Source organism: Heterocephalus glaber, unplaced genomic scaffold (genome assembly GCF_053883595.1).
Source record: "Heterocephalus glaber isolate CG9 unplaced genomic scaffold, H.glaber_assembly_v1.0 deba00001761, whole genome shotgun sequence".
NCBI classification, from domain to species: domain Eukaryota; kingdom Metazoa; phylum Chordata; class Mammalia; order Rodentia; family Bathyergidae; genus Heterocephalus; species Heterocephalus glaber.
The window spans coordinates 2,385,123-2,406,129 of NW_028258458.1; the positions used below are offsets into that span (position 1 = coordinate 2,385,123).

At 55.7% G+C, this 21,007-nt stretch overlaps 2 protein-coding genes across 5 annotated transcripts in view; one reads left to right on the plus strand and one right to left on the minus strand.

Annotated features, from left to right (window-relative positions):
• The first annotated feature begins 330 nt into the window (after window positions 1–330).
• Hapln4 (hyaluronan and proteoglycan link protein 4) lies at window positions 331–6,412 on the plus strand. Its single transcript, XM_021251125.2, is given in 8 exon segments — window positions 331–342; window positions 635–655; window positions 657–715; window positions 717–738; window positions 1,343–1,460; window positions 1,633–1,995; window positions 3,590–3,925; window positions 4,144–6,412. Coding segments are annotated over 8 exon segments (1,323 nt in total). The 3' UTR covers window positions 4,536–6,412.
• A 1,583-nt stretch (window positions 6,413–7,995) lies between these two features.
• The window catches only part of Ncan (neurocan), a 28,810-nt gene continuing 15,798 nt past the window's right edge, over window positions 7,996–21,007 (minus strand). For 3 of the 4 annotated variants that reach the window (XM_087201845.1, XM_004873426.4, XM_087201846.1), the window contains exons 9-15: window positions 18,408–18,524; window positions 17,307–17,420; window positions 14,933–15,091; window positions 14,241–14,323; window positions 11,213–11,357; window positions 10,425–10,607; window positions 7,996–10,201 (exon numbers count right to left, since the gene is read on the minus strand). In XM_087201845.1, coding sequence (XP_087057971.1) covers window positions 10,056–10,201; window positions 10,425–10,607; window positions 11,213–11,357; window positions 14,241–14,323; window positions 14,933–15,091; window positions 17,307–17,420; window positions 18,408–18,524 — 947 coding nt within the window. In that variant the 3' untranslated portion in view covers window positions 7,996–10,055. Of the gene's footprint in view, window positions 10,202–10,424; window positions 10,608–11,212; window positions 11,374–14,240; window positions 14,324–14,932; window positions 15,092–17,306; window positions 17,421–18,407; window positions 18,525–21,007 lie in introns of those variants that run through there. The other variant, XM_087201847.1, reaches the window with a different exon arrangement.

A 21,007-nucleotide genomic window follows, 5' to 3' on the forward strand; every position in this document is an offset into this window, starting at 1 on the left:
GTTGGTCTGTGACTGTGACACTGTTGAAGTGATGGGGGACCGGCTCCCCGCTCCTTGCTCCCTGCCAATACCAACTGGTACCTGTGTGGGGCCAGGAACACTCATCTCCCAGGGAGACAGTGCATCCTCCAACGTCCCACAGCCAGAGAGGGGCAGAGTCCTCAGGTCAGGAAGCCAGGGACCGACTATTGGGTACCTCACCCTCCAGTGGCTGCTGGACCCCAGGCCTCCAGGACCGTCACTCCGTGGGCAGATGGGTAAACTGAGTGCTGCAGGCCAATCCCCTTATCCAAGTCACCAAGCGTTCCTCGCCCAGACAGGATATGCAAGATGGAAGACTCCGTACACCTCGAGCCGCCTATTCCATTTTATTTATTTTATTTTATTTTTTTTTTGGTACCAGGGATCGAACTCGGGTCCTTGCATTTGCGCAGCAGGTGGCGAAACCACTGAGCTAAATCCCCGGGCTATTCCATTTTAAAGATGGTCAGACTGAGGCCGAGTTTCCTCCAGCGACCCAAGGTCAGCCTGCGCAGAGTCCTGTGCACGTGCCAATGCCCAGGTGCACCTTTTCGGAGCGCGCGCTGCTGCGTCCCCTTTAACGCCCCCCCCCGCCTCCCTCCTCCCCTTGCAGGCAGACGCCGGGATTGCACAGCCCGCCCGCGGGGAGCTGCCCAGTCCTCCGGGCGCGGCGGGGAGCGCGGTCGGACGCGGGCCGCTGCGGGCGCGGGCAGGATGGTGAGCGCGGGCGGGGGGCCTGGTGCCGGGTCTGGGTTTCTGTGTCTCTACTCAGTCCCCGCGTCTGTCCCCTGTCGCACTCTCTTGGAGCTCTTTTCCTGGCAGCTGTCCCTCTCTGCCTCTCCTATTTTTCTCTTTTTTGGGGGGGGGTCCCTTTCACAATTTCTCTGCTCCCTTCTGTCTCCCTCGCTCTCGCTCTGTCCTCTGTTCCTGCGTCTCTGTCGCCGTCTGTCTCCGTCTCTCTGTCCCCGTTTGCTGCAGTCTCCTGGCGCAAGGATAACCTTGCTGCCGCACGCCCTAGCTCCGCTCCCCGCCCCCTCTGAGCCAGGCCGAGCGCGGGGGCTCGGATCCACCACGCGGGGACCGGGGTCAGGTGGACGGGGCAGGTGTCGGGGAGGCCCGGCTCGGGCGGGCGCGCAGAGCGCAGGATGGAGAGGGCTCGAGGTCCCAGGAAGGCGCAGGGATGGAGACCTCCGGGACCCGGCGGAGATGGCACCTGGCACGGGGAGGGCCCCCACCCCCACCCCCAGGTTTGACAGGCCGGGGAGCCGGTCCTCTGAACAGAGGCGCGGCTGCCTGCGAACTGAGCGCCGTGCGCCTGCAGGTGCGCGCTGGGGCTGCCCTCGGAGCCGGCGCACTCTGGGCCGCGACCTGGGGCCTCCTGCTGCTCTCGGTGCCCGTGGCGGGGCAGCGCAGCAGCAAGAAGGTGGTGCATGTGCTCGGTGAGTCTCGGTAGCCCAAGGTAGCCGCCGCGCTTCGGAAAGGGGCAGGGGGAGGGCGCGGCTGATGGCCACAGTCCCCCAGACTTCTCCATTGGACCCCGCCCTAGCCTCCTTCCCACATCCCCTTCCTGGCCGCCTCGGCCCCCTCTGAACCCCGCTTGGTCGCCCGCAGAGGGAGAGTCGGGCTCTGTGGTGGTGCAGACGGCGCCCGGGCAGGTGGTCACCCACCGAGGTGGCACTATCGCCTTGCCCTGTCGCTACCACTACGAAGCGGCCGCCCATGGCCACGACGGTGTCCGTCTCAAGTGGACGAAGGTGGTGGACCCGCTGGCCTTCACGGACGTCTTCGTGGCGCTGGGGCCCCAGCACCGGGCGTTCGGCAGCTACCGCGGGCGGGCTGAGCTGCAGAACGACGGGCCTGGGGACGCCTCGCTGGTCCTGCGAAATGTCACCCTGCAGGACTACGGGCGCTACGAGTGCGAGGTCACCAATGAGCTGGAAGATGACGCCGGCATGGTCAAATTGGACCTGGAAGGTGACCGTCTCATGGGCATGATGGAGCTTGCTTCTAAGGGGAGGGGACCGCAAGGGACACAAACCAAATCAGATTGGCTTGAAGAAATTTAGAGATTTCACCCGGGCGTGGTGGCGCACACCTGTAAGCCCTGCAGGAGTCGGAGGCAGGAGGATCGCAACGAGTTGAGTTAAGAGGCCAGCCTGGGCTACACAGTGAGACTCTGTCTCAAAAAAGGCAAACAATCCGAGGATTTAGCTCAGTGGCACCGTGCCTGCCGCCTCGAAAGCGCAAGGTCCTGAGTTTGATCCCGGTTCAAAAAAAAAAAAAGGCAAATGAAAATTAGAGATTTTGCAGGGCAGAGCAATGGTTACGCTGGGGGTTATGCTGACCCCCGTAGACTGTGACAATGTCTGGAGCTATTTTAAGTGCTGCTTGGGGGTGGTGCACTGATATGTAGTGGGAGAGACCCCGGATGTTGCTAAACATTCTACAAGGCACAAAACTGTCCCTACAGAAAGGATGACCCAGTCGTGTCCATAATGAAGAAAGGACATGAGAAGCCCCGGGGTAGGGCTCAGAACGGTGAGATCCAGGCATTTGTTCTGTCAGAAATCCATCCCTCGTCTGTGCTTCTTGGGTGGCCTTTCTCAGGAAGGTTTCCCCTTCCGGAACCAATCATAACCCCAATTATAACACCAGACTGACGCCCTCACATCTCAGCAACGAATTTTCTAGGATCAGCACCTAGACTCCCAGAGTTGTCTCTTATTGGGCCAGTTTGAGTCACGTGCCCATCTATGAGCCAATCACTGTGGCCAGAAGCTGGGCTGCTGTGATTGGCTGACCTGGAGGTTGGAGGTCTGGTTTCTAGCTGAAGAATTCCTTCAGTCCAGGAGATCGCAGGAGATTTTTAGGGCCGCCACTTCCTGAATTCCCCAACAATAAATAGCAGCAGCAATAATAGCAGGAGCTCTTCTTCATTTGGCGTTTTCTGTGCCAGCCATTTGAGGTGAAGAGTGCTCTGGAGTCGCTCATTTAATTTCCCGAGAACCCCATGGGAGACAGCTATTACCAGCCTGTGGCAATGAGCGCAGGGCTTTGCAGCCTCACCCAGGGCACCTGCTGATGACCGACTGGAGCTCAGCTCCTGGCTGCGGGCTGGGTTTTCTTCCTGGGTGTGCTGAGTTAGTCCACCTACCCCACACCCTGCCCTAAAGGCCACGAGGGACAAGTTCAGCCTTAAAACGAAGTTTTAAATTAGGGAAGCCAGGGGGTACCACCTTGGACGATGCTGTCTGGTCCAGGGGTCTTCACCCTGGGATACAACATTCCAGGGCTCCCAGTCTGGGGAAGTCCTGCACTGGACACAGACATTACCAGTCTTCACAGGCCTAGGAATGGCGCTCAGTGCTGGTGAAATGTCAAAACATGTAGGACTGGAAAGAGGAGGGTTTGGGTTTTGGGTTTTGAACGATTTGAACAGGAGTTTGACATGTGGAAAGGGTAGAGAACGTGAGCAAAGGTCTTCAGCAGCGGAAGAGGGATAGACATGATTAAGTATGTTGGGGGAGGGTCGAGTGAATCCCTGGCTGACCCCATGCACCCCTGACAGGCGTGGTCTTCCCCTACCACCCCCGTGGAGGCCGCTACAAGCTGACCTTTCCTGAGGCGCAGCGAGCGTGCGCTGAGCAGGATGGCATCCTGGCGTCGGCCGAGCAGCTGCACGCAGCCTGGCGCGGAGGCCTGGACTGGTGCAACGCGGGCTGGCTGCGCGACGGCTCGGTGCAGTACCCAGTGAGCAGGCCGCGGGAGCCCTGCGGCGGCCTGGGCGGGACCGGGAGCGCGGGGCCCGACGGCGGTGGCGTGCACGGGGGAGTGCGCAACTACGGCTATCGCCACAACGCCGGGGAGCGCTACGACGCCTTCTGCTTCACCTCCAACCTCCCGGGTGCGTAGGTCCCGTCCCCCCAGGCCCACGTTCCCACCCAGACTCCCAGATTGCCACAGCGTGATGATCCAAGGCGCCAACACGGCCCTGGCCAAGCTGGGGGGCCCAGGCTGCGGGGTCGGGGCCCTCCAGATCCGGAGAGGCCTGGGTTGGGGGGGGGGGGTTGTCCTGAGCCCGTAGGGCGGGATCGGTCCTAACCACGTCCCCACACCCCGCAGGGCACGTGTTCTTCCTGAAGCCGCTGCGGCCCGTGCCCTTCGCGGGAGCGGCGCGCGCGTGCGCGGCGCGGGGCGCGGCCGTGGCCAAGGTGGGGCAGCTGTTCGCCGCCTGGAAGCTGCAGCTACTGGACCGCTGCACCGCCGGCTGGCTGGCAGACGGCAGCGCGCGCTACCCCATCGTGAACCCGCGCGCACGCTGCGGGGGCCTCCGGCCCGGTGTGCGCAGCCTCGGCTTCCCGGACTCGTCCCGGCGCCTCTTCGGCGTGTACTGCTACCGCGCCCCCGGAGCGCCGGACCCCGCGCCTGGCGGCTGGGGCTGGGGCTGGGCCGGCGGCGGCGGCTGGGCCGGGGGCGCGCGAGACCCCGCTGCCTGGACCCCACTGCGCGTCTAGGAGCCTCGAGGAGGGGCGGCCCTGGACGCTGGAGTCGCCCTGGCGGTGCCCCGCAGGCTGGCCAGGCCTCTGGCGCTCTTGGACGCTGACTATGCCCCAGGGGCTGTTAGAAAGTAATCGCGCCCATGGGGTCCCATGGGGCCCCCTCGATACTGGCCCAGCCCATCTCTCTGGACAGTGCATTTCCCCTCTCCTCAATTTCTCCAGAAGGGCCACCTCCCTGAGGGTACCAGGAGGCCGACGGCGCCCCCAGCTTCCTGAAGGCTGGCCAGCCCTCTGCGGCCTACTGGAAACAGACAGAGCGCTCCCTCGGTAGAGGCTGGACCCCCGGGAGTATCTGGCCCCTGGCCACACACCCGCTGCATTTACCCGGAGACTGGAAACGGGTCTCTTTGATCAGCTGCACACTGAATCCCCTATTACCTGGAGAGAAGATGGAAACCTCAGGGTTCCCAGGTGAACAGGGCCCCCCGCCGGCCTGCAGACCAGTTTCTTCACGGCGCCTGAGAGGCCCCGAAGTTTCCAGGGTGACAGGCGCGTCCCTGGTCCCTGTGGAGGACAGTCCCACCTCTCAGGCTCAGGGAAGAAGACCCCTACTTGTCACCGCTAGGCCGCCCAACACGCCCCCAGGTGGCTGGCCATGGGCCATGGGTCGGCTGGGCCTCACTCACCCCTCAGGGATTTCTCTGGAGGGGGAGCAGACCCGTCCCCACCACCCCAGGCCCCTTACAGGGCTGTCACCAGAGAGATCACTCCCTTGGTCTCAGAGACCCGTAAGCTTCCTGTCATGGAGACCAGCTGCCTAGCTTCTCACTGTAACCAAAGGAAGCTCTCACTTGACGCCTAAAGTGACACCCCTCCCCTGATGAGTCACGCCCTGGGGCGGGCACCTTCCTCCTGCGGCTGTAACCATGGATACCACACATTTCCCTTCTCACCAGCCTTCACCCCAGAGGCTACAACTCTACCCGGGCTGTCCCCACCTTGACCCACCACCATGGAAACCGCCCTCCTTGAAACTATCCCCAGGGCGACCCAGCATTAGGTTCTGCAGCTGTCACCATGGAAACAGGCTGCCCCCCTCCCCAGGCGCACCCCCAACTCCAAGCTCCACCCCAGACTGCTTGGCGACCCCCCCCACACACACACACACTGTTGCCGTGGAAACCAAACCCTGGTGTCTGTGGTGACAGAACACCTGTCCCCATAGGCTTTTCCTCCATCACAGGGTCTCTGCCCAGCAAGCTGTCGCCATAACGACTGTCAGCGTCGTCCCCATGACAACCGATCTCCCAGTTCTCAGGAACTTCTCGCCAGGGGCCGGATGACCACCCCTTCGCCAGACGGGCCTAGGCCCAGACAGCGTCCCATTCAGGGCTGCCGGCGTCTGCACGCTAACGATACGCCAGGCAGCTGCTGTGCACGCGCCACCCAGGCCTTGTGATTCCCGCCTGCAGACCGGGCCTCTGCCCTTTGAGCTGTGCAGGGTCTGAGACCCCAGCCCATCCTCTCCCTGGCCCCGCCCACACCTCCGTCCTTCCTAGGAGGCCGATTCATACCGTGAGGTCAGGACCCAGGCAGAACCCCCACTGAGGGCCAGCTCCTGGGCCCAGATGGCCGGAGACCCCAGCTCTGAGGTCCTACCTGCAGTGCTCCTTACTGTCGTTCCTGTCTCTAGGAAACGTGCCTCTGAGTTGGGGAATCAGGAGGGCGTGGGTTCGAATCCTGCCTCTTGTTCTTGTTCACTGTGTGACCAAGCGATAAATCCCCTCTGAACCTGTTTTCTTCAACGTCCCAGGGTTGTTCTGAGGCCCCCTCGAGTGCAGTGCATACAGCAGGAGTTCAATAAATCTTTGATTCTTAAAAAAAAATAATAAATCTTTGAGTCTTTTAATGAATGAGAAAACAACAGTTTGTTGAACAAAATATTTCTCCGTGAGAGGCGTGGTTTTGAGTGCATCGGGAAACCTCTCTCCACATCCTTAAGGTTCCATTCTCCCAGTCTCTGTCACCCTTCCCTCATCCTGTGTATCCCAGGCTGGCCTCAGACTCACAATCCTCCTGCCTCAGCCTCCACACTGCTGGGAGGTGTGGTCCCCTACGCCTGCCTTAGCTCTGTCCCGACTGGGTCCTTGAGAGAATACGCAGATGTTAGGATTTCCTGCCCTAGGAGGTCAGTAAGGTTGCGCATTTTCCCCAGCATGGGAAAAAGGGGCTGGGACGGTGCCGAGGGGCACTGAAAGTTCCTAGGATGCAGCCAAAGCCAGAGAGGGGAAAAGGTACAGTTCTGATTTGGTTGTAGAACTGGGCTGATGTGTATCCTTCTGTGCTTCCGGAAACTTCAGCCGGACGGCTTCGGCTGGGCCTTCGCTTCCATAACGGAGTAACGGTGAGAAGCACAGTTCCTGGGACCGCATTCTTCCTCCCTTCGCGGATCCCAACTTCCTGGTTAGCCCTCGAGGCTGACCCGTCCTCTTTGGGCTCAGCCAATGAGTTCTTGAGGCTTACTCTCTGAGAGATCCTGATTGGCCTAAAGGCAGGGCATGTATTCAAGCAAATCAGTGAGACGCAGTCCCTGGGATTTTGGCTACCCGATTGGGCGGGGGAGGGCCCTTCCATCTGGCGCGGTTGCTATGCAAGGTGTGTTCCCGCGTAGATCTTTCTGAAGCCAGATGTCCAGGAAAACGGTCCCCTCTTGTGCCTTCCACCATCCAAGTCCACTCCAGAGACACTCAAGGTTCCTAACGGGGTCAGGATTCCCTGACACCAGAATCCACAGATGTCCGTGTTCTCTAAGAAAATGGCTTGGTGTTTGAATCAGTCTACACACATCCTCCTTGTACTTTAAATCATCTCTAGTTTACCTGTTAATTTTTAAATGCTATTTCAATTTTTTTTTTTTTTTTGGTACTGGGGATCGAAATCGGGACCTTGTGCTTGCGCAGCAGGCGCCGGAACCACTGAGCTAAATCCCCGGCGCTATTTCAATTTTTTAAAATGCATATTGAGGGCCTGGGGTGTAGCTCAGCGGCACCGCGCCTGACTGACAAGCACTAGGTCCCTCCTTCCTCTTCCTTCTTTCTCCTTCCTTCCTTTTTTCTTTTCTTTTCTTGCATTTCCCTCTCTCTGTCTTGTACTGAGGATTGAACCCAGGGCCTTCACACTGAGCTACATCCTCAGCCCTTTTTAAAATTTTATAGTTTGAAATAAAACCTCACTAAATCGCTAGGTTACCCAGGGTGATTTATGTCCTTCCTGCCTCAGCTTCCCTAGTGCCCAGATTACAGGTGGGCCCTATACCCGGGGCCCTTGCTGGCCTAATTCCTGCTCCTCACCTTCTGATTGCACCCACTCCTCCAGGAAACCTTGGCTGACCCCCAGGAACCGCTCTCCTGTCATCCTGTCCCCACCTCCAGAGCTCATCACACCCTTCCAGAATGAACGGTCAGGTGCCGACAGGTTGAACTGTTAAAAAATTTTATTAAAATGTCCAAGAAGTACATTAATGTCCACAGTGTCAGATACCACAGACCCACAGAACACTGCAGCTCACAGCAGAACCAGCAGAAACCCGAAGCAGTTCACACACACACAGTCACACGCACGCACACGCACACACGCAGCCCCAGGGAAAGGTTAAAAGACAAAGCTCCCGCTTTGGAAAGCGCCCGAGTTCCGGGCGGGCGCAGGGCTGGGGCAGGGGGCCCAGGCAGGAGCACCAAGGGTGCCCCACAAGACGGTGTCCCCAGCTCACCAGATGAAGGCAGTTTCTTCTGGGACACGGGCAGCAGATATGTTGTTACCAGGAAGTGTTAGGAAGTAAGAACATAAACCTAGGTCCTTGGCTTTTCTCCACAGTAACGTGGGGTGGGCAGAGGGACAGAAGCCAATGTCCATGCCAGGGAAGCTGGAGGCCACTATTAAGGGCAAAGGTCCAGCTAGCCCTTCTCAACCATTTCCTAAATCTGCCACGTGTGGGAGAGAGATGGGAACCAAACAACCTTCCTTCCTCTCTCTTTTTTGTTTTTGGTACCGGGGATCGAACTAGGGACCTTGTGCTTGTGAGGCAGGTGCCGGAACCACTGAGCTAAATCCCTGGCCCTTTCTTTCCTTCTTTCAAGCAGAGTCTATGTAGCCCAAGCTGGCCTTGAACTCACAGCAATCCTCCTGCCTCAGCGTCCCCAGTGCCAAGAAGACAGGATTGTGCTACCACTCCTGGCTCCAGTTAACACATTTCTATCTTTTGAGCTCCTAGGCAGACCATACATTTGTGTATCTTTCTTTCCTAGAGAGCCATTTTCCACCAAGATTTTAAACACAAACCCACAGCCTTCACTCAGACTGCAGTAGCTAAGTAGGAACAAGACGCGGAGGAAAAGCTATGGGTCTTTCAGGTAGATCCTGGCTTCTGGCTTGGGGTGGGTTTTTGCAGGTTGCAAATTTGGGGAAAGAAGGCAAGGTGAGTTCTTTCTTGCTTAAAAAATTTGTTAAACTATGAGAAAAAAATGTGAGTGTACATGTATGAGTGTGTCAGTTTTCACACCGTGCGTCTCTCTACCATGACTGCAGGGAGGTATCACTGCTTCAAGTTGTAAGCAATTCTAGTTCACCAGGCAAAGGCTGGAGACAGGGATGGGGGGGTGCTGGGAGCCGGGCAGGGGCAACCTATGTCTGTGTGGGGGACAGGTACATACGGGCACTGGGTTAAAAAACTTGGTGCCTCCCTGGTGCAAGAAGAAGGCTCTTTGTCTCCCTGAGAGATGGAAGGGCAAGGGATCCGGCCTCAGCTAACCCTAAACATCCTCTTCTGGACATGTGGGAGAGATCCGTCAGGAAGGTCGAACCACCAAGTCTCAGCGCTGGAGTAGACCTGGGAGGGTAAGCAATACACTCTCCCTCCACACCCACATATCGCTCCTGTCTCCCTAATTCTGAGGGCAGGGAGGGCAGCCTTCGTTCCTAAAATTTAGTGCATTTGAGTGCCACTCACAGGGATCCTCCTGGCTCAGCCTCCGAGGTGCCTATCCACCAAGACCAAAGACCAAACTGGGCTGAGTCCAAGGCAAAGGAAGAGTAGTCATCAAGTTCATGCTGTGTGCTTCTGTTTCGCCTTCAACTCCCAAAGCCAGCGACCTTAAGCAGAGGCTTCATATAGGCCAGCCAACTGTTTATGGAGCTTGAATCCCTGGTGTGAAAAGCAATTCCTTAGCCCAAATCCAAACATACATCAAAGTCTTATTTTAACAAATGCCCATCAGCCTGGCCAACAGATCAAACCAGTGCAGAGAATGATCCTGGAGAACAGCGCTTCCCTTGGCCACCCTGATGGGCACGGACTTTTCAGACACATGGCTACACCTGCCAAGAGGGCCTCGTGTAAGAGAGGGAGGACGGGAGCTTTGTACAAAGGGTTACGTGAGAGGTGCGATGTGGGGCTCAGGGACTTCCAGACCCTCTTGTTTTTCTCTGGGTGGTGTCTCCCAGGCATGGAAGGGGCTGTGCTTTCTTTTGCCTGCTTCTTCAGCAGAAATCAGCCTTGTCCTTCTCCCAGTCCTCTGCAGGGTGTTTCTTGTGTTTTCTGCGCTCCTTGTGCGATTTGTGGTGGTGATGCTGGTGGTGGTGCTGGTGATGCCGCCGGTGTCTCCGCATCCGATGGGACCGTCTGGCTGCAGGGAAGGGAAAGAGCATTTGGGAGGGCATTGGTGACGATGGGGTGGCTGGACACAGTGTGTCCCCTCAAGGCAGGCAACACCAGGTGGACTAGCACATCCGGACTTATCTGCAGGACTGCATTACAGGGCAGACATGAAGCCACATCAGGGCAGGAAGCGACTGGGAGCTATGCGTAGCTGCAAACCCGAGATGGGGCCTCCGGGAATGGCCACTTACGCTTGGTGCAGACGATCTGGGGCCGGTCCCACCTGCCGTTGCTCCGGCACCGGATGGTGGCCACATGATGCTGGGCAAAGCCTTCGTCACACTGGTAGCGTACGGTGGCGTGGACGTTGTACTTGGCCTTGCGGGCTCCAACGAGCGAGGCATTCTCCACGGCTGGAGGGGGGCCACACAGCACTGGGGACAGAGGGTGCTCCGGTTCGGGAGGCAGCCAGCAAAGAGGCAAAGCCAGTTCATGGTCCCTGGGTCAGCAGGTCCCTCCCTCTTTCTGCCCAGCTCCAATCTCACAGGACTGAAAGCACCCGTGTGTCACTCTCCCACCCTCCAAGAACTCCACAGGTCCAGGAACCTCCGGCCCACAGCTTATTCTTAATTCTCACGGCAAGTACAGGGCATGATGGGAATGATGGGCATGGCTATCAGCAAGGAAATGGGAGCAAGAACACACCAAGGTCAAGAGAGAGGTGAAGGGAGAATGAACACAAACGAGTCCTTCATATGTAAAGAGTTGCTAAAAACCAACAAGACCCCCAACCCAATAGCCACCAGGAGATGAACTTCAAATAGTTTGTTCGAATATGAACAGCTGAAAAAGAGATCAACAGTCGGTTACTCTCATCCTTAAGGCTGTGCAAGGGACTGGGGGTGCAGCTCAGTGGTGAGCACCTGCCTGGCACATGCGAGGCCCTGGGTTCCAGCCCGCACTGCTGAAAAGTAAATTAAGTAGAGCAGTGAAGCATGGGCATCTGCGAGCCAACGGAAGGCAGGAGGATGTGCAGTACCTGTGTCCTTCTTGCACACGTAGGGGAGGTTGTAGTTGCAGGGAACGTCGTTCCAACGCCCACTCTCGTGTGCTACCATCACCACGCAGTCCTCCCCTCCCGCGAAGAAGTTGTCCGGCTGCTTCTCCCGCCAGTTCTCATATTGCTGCAGGGACAGGGGGCTGAGCCCAGCCCGGGCTCCAGCGCTGCCTCTGGGGATCCCCTGGCCGGGCCCCCACATGCACAAGGACTCCCTGTCCCCATCACTAAGGTGCACCCTGCCGCCTCTCCTGAGGCTGCTGTGACCCTGGCCACCCTCCTCCAAGCAGGGAAGCCACATATGCTCTGCTCTGCTTTTCCTGCCTTCTACCTCACAGAAAAGGAACAGTGAGTCCAAAGACCCAGAGGCAGGAAGCAACTCAGGGCTGGGGGCAGGGCTGCTTACCAGAGTTGGGCGTGTGGGCAGAGAGTGGGTGGGGCCAGATCAGTGTTGGGGAGGAAGAGTGTGTGAGTGTGTGTGTGTGTGTGTGTGTGTGTGTGTGTGTGTGTGTGCGTGCAGTGCTTGGATGGAACCAGGGCCTCACACACCCTGGGCTCTATCACTGAGGGGTACTCCAGCCCTTTTTACTTTATTTTGAGACAGAGTTGCCCTGTTGTCTCACTAAGTTGCCCAGGCTGGGCTCAAACTTGCAATCCTCCTGCCTCAGCCTCCTGAATAGCTGGGATTATAAGCATGAGCCACTGTGTACAGCCTGAAATTTTAAAATACTGTGTGTATGACATGAAATTTCCCTTTTTTTTTTTTTGGTAACAAGGATTGAACTCAGGACCTTGTGGTTGCAAGGCAGGCATCAGTACCACTGAGCTAAATGAAATTTACCATTTTTAAGCACAGTTTATTGGCATTAATTACATCCACAATGTTGTATAACCGTTTCCACTATCTATTTCTAAAACTGGTTCATCACGACAAACCGAAACTCTGCCAATTAAGGAAAGCAACTCTCTACTTGCCCTGCTCCCAGCCCCTGGTAGGCGCCAATCTCCCTGGTGTTTCTATAAATTTGCCTCCCAGGCTATTCTACATGAAGGAACCCATACGCTACATGGCTTTCTATGCCCGGCTTGTACTGATTTCTGTTGGTGCTGGCAATCAAACCAAGGGGTGCTCTACCACTGAGCTACATCTCAGCCCTTTTTGTCTATTTTTATTTTGAGACAGGGTCTCACTGAGTTGCCCAGCTGGGCTCAAACTTGTGGTCCTCCTGCCTCAGCCTTCCAGAATGCTGAGGTTGCAGGTGTGCGGCTCTGTGTTTATCCATGTTGTAGCATGTACCGGGACTTTAGCCAACCTCTTGACGGCTGTGTAATATTCCATTGTGTGCAGGGATCATGTTTTGTTTAACCACTGATGGACATCTGGGCTTCTGCCACCTCTTGGGCTGCTGTGAACATTGGTGGACAGTATCTATTTACATGTGTGCTTTTCAATTTTTATTTTTCCCTCCTTTTTCCAAGTGCTGGGAGTGGACCTCACAGCCTTATGCATGCTACACAAGTGCTCTGCCACTAAGCCTCATGCTCATCCCTCAGGGGTGATTTTTTAAAAGGCCCTTGTGTGGGGGAGAGTCTCCTTTTGGGTGATGAAAACGTTCTGGACCTCGACAGAGATGGTACCTCGACAGAGGTGGTGCTTACAGACTATTCTATTGGGTTTTTTTCTTGGCTTAATGTTTTTTTTTCGTTTGGTACCAGGGATAGAACTCGGGACCTTGGGCTTGTGAGGCAGGTGGCGGAACCACTGAGCTAAATCTACAGACTATTCTAAATGTACTGAGTGTTACTGAGTTGTACTCCTTTTTTTTTTTTTTTTGTACCAGGGATCAAACTCAGGTCCTTGCACTTGTGCAGCAGGTGACAAAACCACTGAGCTAAATCCCTGGCAACTGAATTGTACTCTTTAAAGTGGTACATTAGGGCTGGGGATTTAGCTCAGTGGTTCCACCGCCTGGCTTGCAAGTGCAAGGACCTGAGTTCGTTCCCTTGTACCAAAAAAAAAAAAAAAAAAAAAAGGTACATTATGTACTACAAACATATACTAATAATAAAAAAAAAGAATAAAAACATGGTTAGTTTAGCCAGGTGTGGTGGCACATGACTAATGCCAGCACTCCAGAGGCTGAGGCAGGAAGATTGGTGAGAATTCCAGGGTACCCTGGGCTACATAGCAAGACCCTGTCTTAAAAAACCAAATGAACAAATAAAAAGGTTAGTTCTGTGATGTGTAAATTTCACCTCAATATTTGCAAGCAAAGTCCTGAGCCATATTTGATGATGTGGCCTGTAGTCCCATCCCTCAGGAGGCTGAGGCAGGAGGGTTGCTTTACCCACGAGTGAAAGAAAAGCTGGGTCAACACAATGAGACCCTGTCTGTCAAAAAGAAGTCCCAGGGGCCTGGGATTTAGCTCAGTGGTTCTGGCGCTTCCCTCAAAAGTGCAAGGTCCAGAGTTTGATCCCCGGTACCAAAAAAAAGAAGTCCAGCTTAGCACAGGGGCCTGCCAGTCACCCCAGCTACTCAGGAGGCTGAGGCAGGAGGATCTCAAGTTTGAAGTTGGCTTGGGCCACTCAGCAAAACTCTGTCTGAAAGTAAAAAGAACTAGAGTGTAGTTCAGTGGTGAGCACTTAATCCGCATGAGCAAGGCCCTGGGTTCCAACACAAACACACACACACACTCCGAGTCCCATGGCTCCCAGGTGAGGCAGGTCAGGGCCGCAGGAGGCAGGTGACCGTGAGGTAAGGAACTGGGGTTCCAGCGAGAGCCGTGGGGGAGGGGACGGCAGGCAGGGGGTTCGGGGAAGGGGCGGTCGGGGAGCAGGAGGCGAGAGGGAGCCTTCTACGGAGAGTGGAGCCAGGGCAACCTCCAGCATCTCAGAGGCCTGGGGACCTCTGTCGCCCACCTGAGCTTGCTTTGCACAAGAGGGTAAGCTAAGCCGAGGCAGGGAGCAGAGCCCAGGCGGCTGAGCGGCGGGGCCAGGGACAGCCACTCACCAGCCCCGTGTTGTCCGTCCACTGGAAGTCTCGCTCCACGATTCTGTCGTTCAGGCCGATCCACGCGTTCTCCTGGCCGAAGCCTGCGGGGCGGGGCGGGTGGGTGGTGCTGAGCGGCCCGGAGGGCGAGGGGGAGGGGCTGCGGCCCTTCCCGGCCTGGAGGGGGCTGGGCAAGAGCAAGCGAGGGACCGTGGGAGTCTGGGGAAGTCGCGAGTAGGGGGACCGGGTGGGCACGACTGACAGGGAGGCGCGAAGGCGAGAAGGAGGACGGAGGAGGCGGGACATGGGTGGGGAAGGGCGAGGGGCTTCGCTCCGCCTCCTCTCGGGCTGGAGGGGTGCAGGGGAAGGGGGTGGGGCCCCAGAGCCCCTCGCCCTGCCTCACGGAGGACAGGAGGCGGGGTCCCCCGCACCCCAGCGGCGGGACCGGCCGGCCGTCAGCCTAGAAGGCAGGCTGAGGGGAACAAAGGCGGGCGCCGAGGCTCTGGCGGGAGAGGAGAGAGGCGGGGACCGGAAGGGCCGGAGGGCAGCACGGTGGGCGGGGCTGGCGCGGTGCAGGCCGCCGTGGGAGAGGCCGGCCCTCCCTGCTGGGGGGCGGGGACAGGGAGGGGCGGGGACGGGGAGGGTCCCTCCCCCTTCCCCCCCTCCCCCCCTTCCCCCCTCCCCGTCCCCGCCCCCGTCCCCAGGGTCCCTACTGTTAATGAAGTTGTGCTCCTCCAGGGAGTGGACGCTGGTCAGGTGGCCGGCGCGGCGGCGACAATCCCTCTCTGCCTCCTCCCATGCCCGCCGGTGGGCGAAATAGCGGTAGCAGTGGCCCTGGAACTTGTGCCAGCCGCGGTCACAGCCTTCCGTGTCTGGGAGCGGATGGGAGCGTGAGGGCGCTGGCCCAGCCCGAGCTCACCGCTGGGCTAGGTCTGCTCTCCCTTAGGGACCCAAGCACCGGGCCCTTCCCCTACCCCCATTCCCATTTTAATTCATTTTTTCCGTGCTGGGAATGGAACCCTGGGCCTTCACACTGAGCTACATCCCCGGTCCTTTATTTTGAGACAGGGTCTTGGTATACAGCTAAATTGCCCAGGCTGGTCTTGCATCTGAAATCCTCCTGCCTCGGCCTCCCAGAGGGCTCAGATTATAGGCATGGACCATCACACCTGTTTCAAAATTCCTTTCTTTGTTGCTGGCAGACATTAGAGTGAAAGAACAGCACACCCAATCCTGTCACTCCAACTTGGGCCCTCCTTCCCTGGTGCCCAGGCCACACCTCCATGTGAATGGGGGGCTTGGGAAGTGGTCTTGGGAAACCCAAAATTTCCCTCCTGGCAAAGAGCTCAGACAGACATTTCTCCAAAGAAGATGAGTGAATAGCCAACATGCACAGGAAAACGCAAGGGCAACCACAATATATGGTAACTGTTTCAATTTTAAAAGTTTATTACAGTGAAAGACACATGGCCATGAATCTCCCTCAAAATCCACCCCCTTACTTTGAACACACTTATGCCCTCATTCTTGCCACTTTCTGTGATCTGCCCATTTTGTGTTTGTTTGTTTGTTTGTTTGTTTGATACAAGGTCTCACTCTGCAGCCCAAGCTGATCTTGAGCTTGCAGTGAGCTGCCACAGCCTCCCAAGTCCGGGGATTAAAAGTGCATGCCACAACACCTGGCTGACCTTGCCACTTTCTGAAGTAGTTCTGGAGCTTTCTTTCCTAAGTGTCTTTATGATGTGTGATCAAAAATATGGTGATTGCTGGTGCTGAGCACCATCCAACAGAAAGGCAGACTGTTAAGAACACAACGCTGTGTCCTCATCCACCGTATTCACTGGATCTGGCACTGAGTGACTTCCACCTCTTCCCCAAGTCAAGATGACCATGAAAGGGACATGTTTGGAATCGATTCAGGACATCGAGGCATCCAGGACAGCGTGACTAAAGACACTCAGGAAAGAGGGCTCCAGAGCTGCCACAGAAAGTGACCAGGACAATGGGATGAGCAGGTTCAAAGTTCAGGGGAGGATTTCAAGGTGGATTCACGGCCATGTGCCTTTTGCTGAAATAAAATTTTTACCTAAGCATTTATCCAATTTTTTTCATAATATCTCATATGCTCACCATTAATCATTCGGAAAGGCAGACCAAAACCACAGTGAGATATGACTTCAGAACCATTAGGATGATTGTAACAACAAAAAGGGGAAGAAGAAAATAAGTATTGGCGAGGACGTGGAAAAGTGGATCACTTGTGCATTAGTGGTGGAAACATGAAATAGTGCAGCCACTGTGGAACACAGCTTTGCCATTCTAAAAGCTAAAGAGAAGGGGCCGGGGATTTAGCTCAGTAGTTCTGCTGCCTGCCTCGAAAGCGCAAGGACCTGAGTTTGATCCCTGGTACCAAAATAAAAGCTAAAAAGATTAAAAAAGAATGGGGAAAAAGGAAAGCAAGCAGACAAACATAAATGTGCACACAAATGGTCATAGAAGCATTATTCTCACTGGCCACAAAGGGACACAACCAAACTGCCCATCAAATGATAAATAAATGTAGACTGTCCCATGCAGTGGAATATTATGTAACCATAAAAAAGGAATGAAGGACTGATTTCTGTTAAAATGTGGATGCAGCTTGGAAACGTGGTCAGTGAATGAAGCCAGACACCACAGGAAGATTATGAGTCTAATTCTATGAAATGTCCAGAACAGGCAAATCCATACAGACAGATCAGGAGCCACCAGGGGCTGTAGGATGGAAATAAGGAATGACAACTAATGGGATATGATGGTTACACAACACTGTGAACTGACTCAGTCCCACAGAGTTGTACACTTTAACATGGCAGAGCTGGGCACAGTGGTATGCGCCTGTAGTCCCAGCTATTCTGGGGGCTCAGGCAGCCTGATCACTTGAACTTAGGAATTTGAGATAAGCGTGGGCAACATAATAAGATGCCATGGCAAGAAAAAAAAAAAGGCTTATTCTGTGTTTTATGAATTTTTCTAAAAAAAAAAAAAAAATTCCACCTCCTGAGGGACTCACAGCAAGGCCAAGATCTGGGACCCAGGGAGACTCACCTTTCTCACACAGGCTGCCCCCATAGCTGGGGAGGCAAAGGCAGACAAAGCCATTGACCTCATCAATACAGGTCCCTCCGTTCTCACAGGGGCTGCAGACACAGTCATCGATGTCTGGCGGGGACAGGGAGGGGACAAGTGAGACAGCAGCCTCCCCTCAGCTCCAGCCACCATAGGGAACCAAGTCCATGCCAGAAAGGACCCTTCACAAATGGCCCAATGACCACGGCCGGGGGTGGGGCCTTGCATAATCAATGTAAATTAGCATTAATGAGCAAGATGGCTGTGCTGAATCAGGCAGGATGGGCAGAAGGTTTCTCCTGACTCCAGAATAATCCAAGCCCATTTCCCCCTCACCAGTCCCTGTGCAGATAGTGCTTCAAGCACATAGGACACCAGGCAAGTTGTATCCCTTCTCTGAGACTCAGTTTCTTTTTGTTGTTCTTTTTTGTTTTGTTTTGTTTTGTTCTTTTGGTACCGGGGATCAAACTCAGGACCTTGCGCTTTTGAGGCAGGCAGTGGCACCACTGAGCTAAATCCCCGGCCCCTCAGTTTCTCTTTTTGCAAAGCTATAACAATAACAGTACCTTCTCTTTTTTTTGGTACTGGGGATCGAACTCGGGACCTTGTGCTTGCAAGGCAGGCAGTGGAACCACTGAGCTAAATCCCCAGCCCTTGTGCCTTCTTAAGAGTAACTGTGAGCACAAAGGCAATGAAAGAGCTTGAGAAGTTATGTCCTTTATATTTATTGTGATCATCTAGAACTAGTAGTGTGGTTATGAAGTCACAGGGATGATGCCTACAGCTCAGGAAATTATGCCATTTATGTTTATTGCTTTAATTTCACCATTTGTAGCATTTCCTCTGTTGAGCTCTGGAGCAACCAGCAACAGTTATGGCGCTGGTGGTGCCTGTGTCCCAGCCCTGCCAGGGGAGGGCAGGACCCCCAGGGCCAGGCAGGGAGGAGTCAGGGCTGCGTCCCCTCCCCAGCCCCAATTGCCAGGGATGAGAGCATTTGGTGACCTCAGTCCTGAGGGTGGGGCTACACGGGGGAGACCCTAAGGGGCCAGAACTGAGCAGATCTGAGCCCAGAGCACTCACCAATCTCGCAGTTCTCCCCAGCAAAGCCCTGGTCACAGCTGCAGCCATAAACAGTGCCATTGGTGTTACAGGTTCCACCGTGCAAGCAAGGGTTGTTCTCGCAGGGGTCAGAGGGAACTGCAGGTGGAGGGGCAATGTGAGGATCTCAGCACACCCCCCCAGATCCCTCTCATCAGTCCATCCTCTCCAGAGTGCCCTCCATAATACCCAGTGTGGGGTTCCTCTATCTTTAGGCAGGCTCCTCCAAGCCATGTCTGACTTGTCTTCCTCTTCTGGACATGCCCTGCTCATCATTGTCCTCAATATTTGGGCCACAGTGGCCACAAGGCTCCAAGTGGGGTGTGAACAGCATTGCAAAAAATAAAGGAATCCCCTTCTTCATTCTGTTGGCTCAACCCCCTTTTTTTTTTTTTAGTACTGGGGATTGAACTTGGGTCTTTGCACTTGGGCAACAGGCCGGCAAAACCACTGAGCTAAATCCCCAGCCCAGGCTCAACCTCTTTTGATGTGACCTTAGTGGTTATAATGCAGTGAGGAGGTGAATTACAGTGGCTCCCATGCCAGGCTGCAGAGTCTGACAGGTCTGGTTCAGACTCCATCCAGCTCTACCATTCACTAGGGGACCCTTGGCAAGGCACTTCTCTGGATTTCAGTTGCCTCATCTATAAAGCAGAATAAAAACAGTTCATGCCTCTCTCCCAGCCCTGACCCCAAGGTTGTGTCTGGATCTATCATCGACCTGCCAACTTTGGCAGGGCCCCACTCTGTCCAGGAGATGCCACAACCAAGGCACAGAGGAGGGCAAGGGTTTATCCAAGGCCCCACAGCAAGCAGGGCACAACCCCAGGAGGGCGACTGGATCTCCAGGAGCCTGGATTAAGGCCCTCTGTCTGGCCCCGATCATGCAGAATTTACTTCCCTTATGTCATGACCTGCGGCCTCATGGGAAATTCAGTGTCAAGGAGTCACTTCCACCCTGGTGTCCTGGCTTCTGCTTCACCCTCTGTTTGTTCCACAGTCACCAGAGGGAGCCCACAGGAACCTGTGTCACGTCAAGCCTTCCTCTGCCTAGACTCCTTTATGACTCCCCATGACCCACAGAAGAAAAGCCGAAGTCTATGCTATAGTCCACAGAGCCTTAGTTGATCTCCCCCAATCTCTCCTTGTCCACCTCGTCCTTCCCCCTCATTTATTTATTTATTAATTTTTGGTACCAGAGATCAAACTCAGGACCTTGAGCTTGCCAGGCAGGTGCTGGGCCACTGAGCTAAATATCTGGCCCTCCTCCTCCTCATCTATTCTGCTCCAGCCACAGTGGTCTCTGTCCGTCCAACACACCTAGCATGGTCCTGCACCAGGCCCTTTGCACTGGCTACTGGAAAGCTCTTCTCCCATCTCTGCATAGTTCCACCCTCCTCTCTCCCCACCCATCTCGTTGATATTTAGAGACACCCCCCCTTCCAAAGCTCCTGCCCATCTGCACTTGTCCTGTGGTTTCTTTTTCTCTTCTGTTCTTTTTGTTGTTGTTGTTGTTGTTATTGTTGTTTTTAATAGTTCAGCTTTTTTTCTTGGTACCAGGGATCAAACTCAGGACCTCGTGCTTGCCAGGCAGGCGCTATGCCACTGAGCTAAATCCCTGGTGGAATAGTTCAGTATTTAATTTTTATCTTTTCAGTCCTGAGTATGGAACCCAGGGCCTTGCACATGCTAGGCAACTGTTCACCAATGAGCTCCATCCCAAGCCTTTTTTATTTTGTACTTTAAGACGCGCTAAGTGCCCAGGCTGGGATCAAACTTGTGATCCTCCTGCCTCAGCCTCCCAGATGCTGGGATGACAGGCGTGCGTGTGCCACCGCACCTGGCTCCAATATAATGTCCTTGTAAAATTATGATTATTGTTTCCTGTCCACATCTCTCCCTGGATCAGTGGCATTCCATATGGCAACCACATACAGCCATCCACGCTTAAATTAATTAAAATGAAATAAAAGTAAAACACGCAGCTCCTCTGTCGAACTAACCACGTCGGCGAGTGCAAAGAGAACGTGCTGCGGCAGCCAGCTTTCGGGGACAGGGTCGTGGTCCCCGCTGGGCCAGCGCGCAGCAGTCAGGACTGATGGGGGTCAGTCATAGCAGGACGACCCGCCTAGCCTGCAGCCCGACCCGGGGGGCAGGGCCAGGGCGACACCAGGCCCTGGGCGGCCGGGCACGTGTGCACATGCGTGGGGCTGCCGGGCGCTGAGCGCGTGAGCCCGCCAGGTGCCCTGCGCCGCGACACCTGCCCACGGGCTGGCGGTGACTCAGTCGCCCGCGGATGCTGGGTCTATTTTGGGCTTCATTAGCATTTTGGCTCAAGCAGAGGGTGTGGAGGCGCCTGGGTGTGCCCTGGCACTGCCCGCCTCCCCCACAACGCTGCTGGTCTGGAGCCCAGAGGCCAGCAGAGGTCGAGGCCGGCCCAGCCACGTCGAGGGGCGCAGCCTCCCGCACCCCTCCCGCCCCGCTCTCCGGGGCGCCGACCCCCCCCCGCTACTGCGCATGCGCCTCCTGTCCCTCATCTCTGTTGGCGGAGAGCAGGGCCGCCCTGAGGTCCGGAACTTCTT